Raw genomic sequence first — 9,180 nt, forward strand, 5'->3', positions numbered from 1 at the left:
TACATATTAAAATTATTATTACAAATCCAATATATTTAATAAGTAAAAACAGATAAAACACATTTAGAGACTTTTGACTATAGTGGGATCAATTTTAATTAAAAACTTATTTTGAAATCTAAATATATAATTAAAATAAAAAATAAGTAATTATATTTATTGTGAATTTAAGATGATAATTAATTGTTTAACAATCCTAGCGTGAGAGAATAGGTAAAAAAACATTGTAACAAAAACCTAAGACAACATTAAAAAACTAATGCCAAAAGTGTAAAAGAGAAGTTATCAACCTTACATCCGAAAGAGTAAATAAAAATGTTTAATATTATTTATAGTATTTTATGTTAGGTCAGTAGATTTTACCTACAGTCTTGAATTATATTTCAATATTGTAAAATAAATTGTTCGTGATTATATTTCATTTAAATAAATATTTAGAAGAGTATTTCCATATATTATCAAGAACAACGTGGTTTGAAATCAAAGTAGAAGGTACTTTTCAACCAAAAGTTAGCAATTCTTTTGACGTGTTTACCATAGTTTACTATTGAGTATTGAGTGTAAATGAAGGAGCATAACGTTCGTTCAGAAGAAAGCGTAGAAAGGTGCATCTGCTTCATGTGCTTACAGTGAAAACAATGTCTTAGTCTTCACAAGCCATGTGTTTTCCAATTAGATTGTGTGCAGTTCAATTAATGCACTGAACCAATATCAGTAAAACCAAACATAACTTTATCACTAAAATTAAGCCAATTTAACTTCTAAAATCTGCTTTCAAAATACACACATTCTACATTCTACAGTCTATATATAGCAGAAGAAATTGGGTACGTACCTGGCATATATCAGTCTGTGAATCTTCAAGAGCACTGAAGATTTGAACATAACATGGTCAGAATCTGACATAATGTCACATTGTAGTTAACTTTGTATATGTTGTAGTGACTTCGCTGATGATGTTTGATTTGTATATATAAAGTTCTTACAGTTTTTTCACCATTAACAAAAAAGTCTTGTATGTCATGGAAAATGATAATTTCATGCAGGAGTTTTTGTTCAGAGTGTTGATCATTCTGAGTGTTCTTGCACCTGGATTGAGCAGCACAACAACTACTTTCAATGTTTTGAAATATGGAGCAATTGGAGATGGACAAACCAACGATTCTCCAGTAAATCATAATCATGAACTCTCATAATTTTAGTTTTCACAGATTATTAATTTCTTCCATTCTAAAACAATTCCAAATCATGTTCTTGAAGCCTTATCTATACCTTTTACACAATCTTCCATATACTTTCAACAGGCCTTTCTGAAGGCATGGAAAGACGTTTGTCAGAGCAAGTCACACATATCTCAGCTCATCATACCAGCAAAACGAACATTCATGCTGAAGCCTACTACATTCAGTGGTCCATGCAAATCCAATTACACCTACATTCAGGTACTTATTCTTATTAATCCATAATACTCATTCTCCATCTACTATCCATCATCAACCTTTACAAATGGTTAAAAAACATTAACTTTACTGTTTCAATTTTCATGTAAACTATATTAAGAAATGGACTTTAAGTCTAATTCAATTTTATAAAATCAACTTGTAAAACGAGTTTTATATCTACTTATATGTTAGAGGTGGACTTTAAGTTTAACTCAACCCCACAAAACCGGCTTTTAGAGTGAGGTTTGCACCCACTTATAAAGTATGAATTGACCTTATCTCTAGTTCTCCTGTTGACGTGGGACTTCCAACATTATATATTATAAATTAGTTTTATCTTACTCAATGTGTAACTCTTAACACACTTCTCTCTCATATCGATATGTATACATCTCGAGTGTGTTTTAGCTTTAACATCTATGAATGATCAACTATGTGGTAGAGAATACATAGATTATTGTATAGACAGTATAAGAGAAGATCCTAAACTGAGTCATATTTCTTGGTAAAAATTTAAGATTTTGTGGGACCTCAGCTTTCAGGGAACATTGTTGCACCAAAAACAAAACCGGAATATTCTGGATTCCACACGAATACATGGCTTGGCTTCTCATTCATCGATGGTTTAATTATAAGTGGGAAAGGGTCCATTGATGGTCGAGGCTCTATCTGGTGGCAACAACCTTGCTTAGGAAATTCACAACCTGTAAGTAAATATTTAGTAGTGTTCTTTCTCTTTTGTTCTTGCTTTCTCTATTGTTTTGACTTGTTAATTCCTCATTCTATTATTTAACAATATAGGCCAAATTTTCATGATTTATTTTCTGTTTCAGGGGACAACCTGCCGTCCACCAACAGTGAGTAAAAGCTCTTCATACTTTCTTTATTGCTACTCATTATCTAAATAATGATCCAAGCATTTACTGATTACACAATCAAAGATATAATTTGTCTGTTTTATTCTTGGAAAAACAAATTAATATAATTAAGGAGATAAAGTATTTCTTGATTCACTATATTATATAGCAAACCCATATTGATGGCTTTTCATTAAAAATTAAGGCAAGGATGACATTCATGAACAAATTAAAATTCATAAGTCTGATGTGCTTCAATTTGTCAGACAGAATTGATAATCATTGCTGATGCTTATACAAAATTTAAGTTTTGGACGTTTTGTTGTTTTCAGCTTTAAAGTTTACCTCATTATTAGCATAAAAAAGTGTGACAACTTTCATTTCCTTCAAGTTAGGATCACTTTATTTATACTTGAAAAAGGTGTTAGGAATTCATGGTAAGTTGAAATCTCATATTAGTTAAAAATGAGTGAGATTACTAATAAACATGGAAAGCTCGGCCAACAATATATTCAATTCGACAGACAGTAAGAAAGCTCGACAGACAACATGAAGCTCGATTGGTAATATAACCAGTTAGCATGAGAGCTCGGCTGGTAGTATAACCAGTCCGATTATATGGTCTGTTTCGGTTTGTGGAATTGAGGTTAAATCTTCTTGCACAAATTGTCTTCTATCTTCATACTTGAATAATTTGACAATAAGTGTGTATTAAAAATAACCAACTATTTGAATATCAAACCTATATTTATAGACTTTTGTGATGAGTTTCTGATTAGAGCTAGTCTAATTAGGGTCTATATACTAATAACTTAACTAGGCTAACCTAATAATTCTTGATGACTAACTTTGTTTGTGGTTCAACCGATCGGTTAGCCAGTCGTATTATCGCTGGATGGTCGATTGTTCGGTTTATGGCTAATCAGACGTGATACAGTACATGATCCAAAAATGCAAAGTCGAAAATGTGAAAGTTTTAAGTTAGGAGTGGTGTGATGAATTTTATATAAATTTCTCTACAGCTTATTGGTATCTAATCTCCTCATGTGTCCCCTCCTAAAAACCTCACAAAAGGCACATTAGAGAGATCTAAAATCTAAATCTAACCTTGTACATATTCCTTGTTACACCTAATAAATTTAGCCCAAACATGCAAAATCAACTCTGCTTTCTCAAATATTTTCATTATAAGCATAAGCACAGCTTTGTGGATGCATAGGCAGTAACATTCAATAGATGCAATCGCCTTCAACTGAAAGGGTATACAAGTATTAATCCTGCAAGAAGTCACATGACTCTAACAAGCTGCCAGAAAGGCACCCTCTCTTTCCTGCGTCTAGTTGCTCCTGGAAATAGCCCTAATACCGATGGCATTGATATTTCTGGCTCTAAAGACATTAAAGTACTTAATTCTTTTATAGCAACAGGTAATTAACTTTACATCTGCATGAAACGTAGCACCAAAAAGTTTTGGTAAAACCTTTGAACTTCTCATAATGACATAATTTAACTACAGGTGATGATTGCATTGCTATTAGTGCTGGATCCTCCAAGATCAGAATAACTGGTATAACATGTGGTCCAGGCCATGGTATCAGGTTAGTTGGTATTTCTTTATACAAATATATTACTATGTAAATTATCTTATATATCATCTCTTAATGAAAGATGTTGGTATTTCTTTGTGAGATTGATTTATACTTAAAAGGAAATCACATTTTTGTAGCATTGGATCATTGGGAACACGTGGAGAGACCGACATTGTCGAGGACGTGCATGTGGAGAATTGTACTTTGACTGAAACATTAACTGGAGTAAGAATCAAGACATGGCAGGTAATTGGCGAACAAAAACAATGTAATTAATGAGAGATCTTTTCGTTCTGAGCTCAGATTCTCTACCCAGAAAACCCAGAAGAGAATTTAAATTGGTTTGGTTCCATGCAGAGTTCTGCAACTTGTCATCATGTTGAATAATAGGACTTGTATTATTCTATTTTGCATTAGGGTGGTGCTGGATTTGCCAGGAGGATCTCGTTTGAAAAGATTAAGTTTGTTCGAGCCAATAACCCCATTATCATTGACCAGTTTTATTGCCCTCATAGATCGGACTGCCAAAACAAGGTACCACAAGAAGATAACCTACCAATTTCACTGTTTATCATAACTAAAATTTTACTCCATAATTGACCAACACCATTTTGTTTTTTCTCTTATTTCTCTTCAAAGACTGAATCAATCAAGGTAAGTGATATAACTTACAAAGGGATTGTTGGAACATCATTGACGGACAAAGCAATCAACTTGAGCTGTGATGAAAACGTGGGATGCTCCAACATTGTGCTTGATCATGTTTACATAACGTCTGCAGTTCCAGGGCAGAAAGTTTTCTCCTTTTGCCATAATGCACATGGAACAGCCACCCACACCAAACCATCCGTGAAGTGTTTGCTGAAGTAGCCTTCCACAATGATTTATCTCTTGTTTTCAGAATTGGCATATATATATATATATATATATATATATATATATATATATATATATATATATGCTTATTGGATTTTCTTTTTCTTTTGATCATGGAAGCCATGTAAAAGATCTGTGTTTTGAGTATTGTTATCAGAAGAAATAGAATTATATATACTTGACAGTATTATATATCCTAAATAATATTGTGACAAATGTTTGTTGACAAACCACATTTTTCTCAAACATAAATAAGATGTTAAAACAAAACAATAATATATGTAGCTGTAGGGTAGACATATGAAATGATATATAAGGGTGTGAAAATATTATGCCTGAATACATATACGTGTCAACTGATACGTATGATTAGACATTACGCCAATCAAATGTTGTCCTACTTTCGAGTTGTGTTTATTTTGCAACCACGAAATAGATATTGAGATGCAAATGAGAATAAAAGAAAAAGAAGAAAGTTGAAGGTATATATATAATATAATGTAATGGATGGTATAATATAATGTAAGGAATTCTATAAGAAGGAAACATATTACCTGATTTAACTACTAGGCAAAAGGAGGGTAGATTGGTTGTTACATTGCAATTGCATGCTAAGACAACAACATATTTTATTGTTTGTTTTGGTGTCTGTGTTGCAACCTGCAATCGCAACCGCATGGGGAAGAAGCCGCCGCACCAGTCCGACATAGAGGCGGCGCGATATCCCCCACCTCCACCGCCTAATTTCTACATTCCACAGCCTCCTCTGTGGTTCTCATGGTTGGTGCCACTCATTTTCTTGGCCAACATTGCCTGCTTCGTCTATACCATGTACGAAAATGATTGCCCTGCCTACTTGAACGACGAGTCTTGCCTTTTCTCTGAATATCTTGGCAGGTTCTCCTTCCAACCCTTCCGGGAAAACCCTCTCCTTGGCCCTGCCATCCGCACGTGAGAAATTTTCTCTTTTCTCTCCCTCTCGCTCTCTCTCTCCAAAAGCTTTCTTGCATTCATCATTATCACCATGGATGAACATTGAACAATCTGCATGAAACAATGATTTTCTCTTTGACATTGTAATTGATTATTGTTTTTCCTCTCTCCGTTGTTTGTTGAAAGTTTTAGAGATAAGGCCAATTTGAAACAGAAATGCCAACCATGCATGCATGCACGGGGAAGAAATAGAAACAAAACAATGTTTGATTTTTCATTCATTTTTGGGGCTGTTGCATTAACTTTCTGCAGGTTGCGGCTGTTAGGAGCCCTTGAAGAGGACCTAGTGGTGGAGCGACAAGAAGTATGGCGCTTCTTTTCCTGCATGTTTCTTCACGCTGGAGTCGTGCATTTGCTAGCCAATATGTTCAGCCTTCTCTTTATAGGGATTAGGCTTGAGAAGGAATTCGGATTTTGTAAGGCATACTACTGAATTTTTGCATATTGAATTGAACCTCAACGTGATTTTCTTTAGTTAAATTCTAATCTCTTGGATTTGGCAGTTAGAATCGGACTCTTATATGTGCTTTCTAGCTTTGGCGGAAGTTTGCTGTCCATTTTGCATTTGAAACAGAATAGGTCAAGTACCGTATCAGTTGGTGCATCTGGTGCACTTTTTGGTCTTCTGGGTGCCATGCTTTCCGAGCTTCTAACGAACTGGAGTATCTATGCCAATAAGGTACTTTACATAATCTATCACCATTGGAAGACCAATTTGGATTCTTTAGTTTTAATCCATGGTGGCTTCAGTGTGCAGCTCTTGCAAGCCTACTGATCATTGTTGGCCTAAACTTGGCTGTTGGATTTCTACCTCATGTGGACAATTCAGCTCATGTCGGAGGTTTCTTGACAGGATATTTCCTCGGTTTTGTTCTTTTAATGCGCCCTCAATATGGATACGTAAATCGCAAATATATACCTCCTGGATATGATGTGAAACGTAAATCAAAGTACAAATGGTATCAATATTTCTACCTGTTCGTGTCACTCGTCATTTTGATTCTCGGGTAAATGGTTAAATTTTCCTTGCTTTTCAACTTTCACAATGCATATTGTCATAATCGACTCAATGTGCACACAAGAAAAATCTTTGCTTTAGGTCTTCAAGAAAAAAAAAAAGCTTCAATTTTTAGTACTAACTGTTTTAGGTTTTTAAAAATAAATCTCAAAAAGTTTGAAAATTAAATTTTAAATAAAATTATAATAAAAAAATCTCATTTTTAAGGTTGTTTGTTGGCTTTCATGTCTGGCCTAACATCTCTAAGCCTAATACAATGACTGTTATTTGACAGATTTGCATACTGCCTGGCTAACCTGTACGTAGAAAATGCAGCCGACAAATTTCCCTTCATACAGAGTTATCCAAGATGAAGGGTTCTAACTGCGCAGTCAGTTCTTCAGTTTGCATTACAAAGTGAAAAGCTTCCCTTTCAGGAGCGTTTGAGACAGAAACAGATAATGAAAGCTTCGCATCACTTTCTTTTGCCTTTGACATCTGCATGATTTGCAATTGCTTCTGAGAATTTTGGTTTGAAATTCTTTCTTATTTTGAGGTACATGATTGTTTATGCTAGATCCAGAAGAAAAGTCTAAAATCCAGTGCTTGAGATCATATATGACACTCTATACATGCATTTATCTACTTAGCTTCTTGTATGGATAGAAGAAATTCTTGAATACTGACCATGTGCTGAATAGTGCTCAAGTGTATTACCATCACTTATTCAAAACTGTTCTGTCTTTTACTTCCAGAATCAGCTGTTCTTGGATCTTATTACAACTGAATCCAAAAACAATGAATATAGTTCTTCATTTTATTTTATTTTTTTGCGGTGGAACTAATAGCTCATCCAATAGAAAGAAAGAAAACTTTGATTTAATATTTTTCTTTATTAAAGCAGAAATGCAGAAACTTACAGGCACACTATTCTGGTAGTTACATAACTAGCAAACTTACTGCACCATTTTTACACTTCAGTCACTTACTAGTTAAAGATTTATTTATAAGTAAAGTTCATATACAAGTAATACACGGAAGCTTCAAAAGATTTGAAGACAACATGATCTGACTACAACTATAAAGAACCACACTTTTTGAACTTAGCACGTTGCTATTATCCCCTGTACTCATAACAGGATGATGTTATATTTCACATGATTCAGAACGACCAAAAATCGTGTAACGGTTATTTGCAACATTGTCATAAACAAAATCTCTGATAAACCTGCAGTCATGTATTACATATATCGTCAAGCTTGTTGCCCTTAAGCAATTAAAGAACACCATAAAACCCACAAAACAAGAGGGGGGAAAAATACTACTTACAGAGGAACAAATTGAAGAACAATTGCTATTTGCGGAAATGGCAAGTCTATGTATTCCATTATCTTCAGTACTGCTTCAGACTTTATATAGGATCTAGAATCAACCAGAAAGTCATTTGTTTCACCGTGAATTCTTCTTTCTTTGAATTTACAATCATGAATTTCTTTTTCCCCAGAACTACATTAATTCAGTTGAGAAAATAATGGAAAATTTAACAGAAATGGTGATCTAATTTGGATGAAAATCGTTGAGGCAAAAAGAAAAACCTTTATTTATCACCAGCTCTTTACAACCGAATGGATTATGGAACATTATAGATAGATGCTAAAGCTACTAATGTTGAAATTTTAACAAATGTTTTTGAACCTTCAATAAGCGTACCTGTCCTTCTCAACCAGTACAACACTTGAGATGTCATCAGGAGCTCTTCCTGATCTCCTAAGCAGCATTTTACCTGCTTCACTCTGAAGAGCTTCATACCTAATTGTCCTAACAATCATAAAAAAACCGTAAACAAACGAAATTACTGATCAACTTCTTTTTCCCTCTGAATTCTTAACCAGGGTAAGAAACAACTTCACTATACATATATGGAAGATAAAATTTTAATGTGAGAGTAATCAAAGGAAGAAAAAGGAGACAATAGATCATATACTTATTTCGATCGTTATCACGAACGAACTTCACACCCCCGTTGCACAAGTTGCACACTCCTGTGTAAAAAGAAAGAACTTTCACCCAACATTAGCATTGAAGAAAACAATCACTTGTTAGTCAAAGGTAGCACGAAGAAAAAGATGCGAGAGGGTTAATTACCATCAAACAACATGATGGGTCGTTTGTCTTGGTCGAAGAAACTGGAAGTTGCTTCAGCCCAGTTGGTTGTGTCGCTACGCCGTCGTGACAGAGTGGCAAAGGTGCTAAATTTCCGACCAGGGATCGAGCATGCGCTTGAGTTGAAGCGCATGACACAACCAGAAAGTGTTGGAAGTTGAAGAGCCATTGAACTCGGAGACACACCAATTCCTGCAAATAGAAAAACGAGATAAACTCAACAAAACCATATTCTTGCCATTTTAACTGAGTTTTAAAGAAAG

General features: G+C 34.4%; 3 protein-coding genes across 6 annotated transcripts; 2 read left to right on the forward strand and 1 right to left on the reverse strand.

Annotated features, from left to right (window-relative positions):
• Nucleotides 1-767: 767 nt before the first annotated feature.
• LOC108333772 (probable polygalacturonase At3g15720) lies at nucleotides 768-4,791 on the forward strand. The gene is made up of 10 exons (XM_017569247.2): nucleotides 768-891; nucleotides 1,047-1,169; nucleotides 1,305-1,442; nucleotides 1,978-2,148; nucleotides 2,276-2,299; nucleotides 3,519-3,726; nucleotides 3,816-3,897; nucleotides 4,026-4,134; nucleotides 4,306-4,422; nucleotides 4,528-4,791. The coding sequence occupies exons 1-10, from the start codon at nucleotides 889-891 to the stop codon at nucleotides 4,756-4,758; spliced, it is 1,206 nt and encodes a 401-aa protein (XP_017424736.1). The 5' UTR covers nucleotides 768-888; the 3' UTR covers nucleotides 4,759-4,791.
• A 649-nt stretch (nucleotides 4,792-5,440) lies between these two features.
• On the forward strand, nucleotides 5,441-7,227 carry LOC108333761 (RHOMBOID-like protein 5). Its single transcript, XM_017569236.2, has 5 exons — nucleotides 5,441-5,715; nucleotides 6,010-6,173; nucleotides 6,261-6,436; nucleotides 6,508-6,764; nucleotides 7,050-7,227. Exons 1-5 carry the CDS (start codon nucleotides 5,441-5,443, stop codon nucleotides 7,126-7,128), a joined length of 951 nt encoding a protein of 316 aa, XP_017424725.2. The 3' UTR covers nucleotides 7,129-7,227.
• Nucleotides 7,228-7,613: 386 nt separating this feature from the next.
• Nucleotides 7,614-9,180, reverse strand: LOC108333580 (DCC family protein At1g52590, chloroplastic). 4 transcript variants are annotated; one of them, XM_052870714.1, is made up of 5 exons: nucleotides 8,900-9,180; nucleotides 8,739-8,814; nucleotides 8,465-8,572; nucleotides 8,084-8,260; nucleotides 7,614-7,982 (listed from the first exon to the last, which is right to left on the reverse strand). In XM_052870714.1, exons 1-5 carry the CDS (start codon nucleotides 9,084-9,086, stop codon nucleotides 7,901-7,903), a joined length of 630 nt encoding a protein of 209 aa, XP_052726674.1. In that variant the 5' UTR covers nucleotides 9,087-9,180; the 3' UTR covers nucleotides 7,614-7,900. The 4 variants fall into 4 exon arrangements, with proteins under 4 accessions (XP_052726674.1, XP_052726675.1, XP_052726676.1 ...); XM_052870715.1 differs by having other exon boundaries at nucleotides 8,739-8,796; nucleotides 8,900-9,175; XM_052870716.1 differs by having other exon boundaries at nucleotides 8,084-8,176; nucleotides 8,900-9,174.

The sequence above is a fragment of the Vigna angularis genome, chromosome 11 (genome assembly GCF_016808095.1).
Source record: "Vigna angularis cultivar LongXiaoDou No.4 chromosome 11, ASM1680809v1, whole genome shotgun sequence".
Lineage (NCBI taxonomy): Eukaryota > Viridiplantae > Streptophyta > Magnoliopsida > Fabales > Fabaceae > Vigna > Vigna angularis.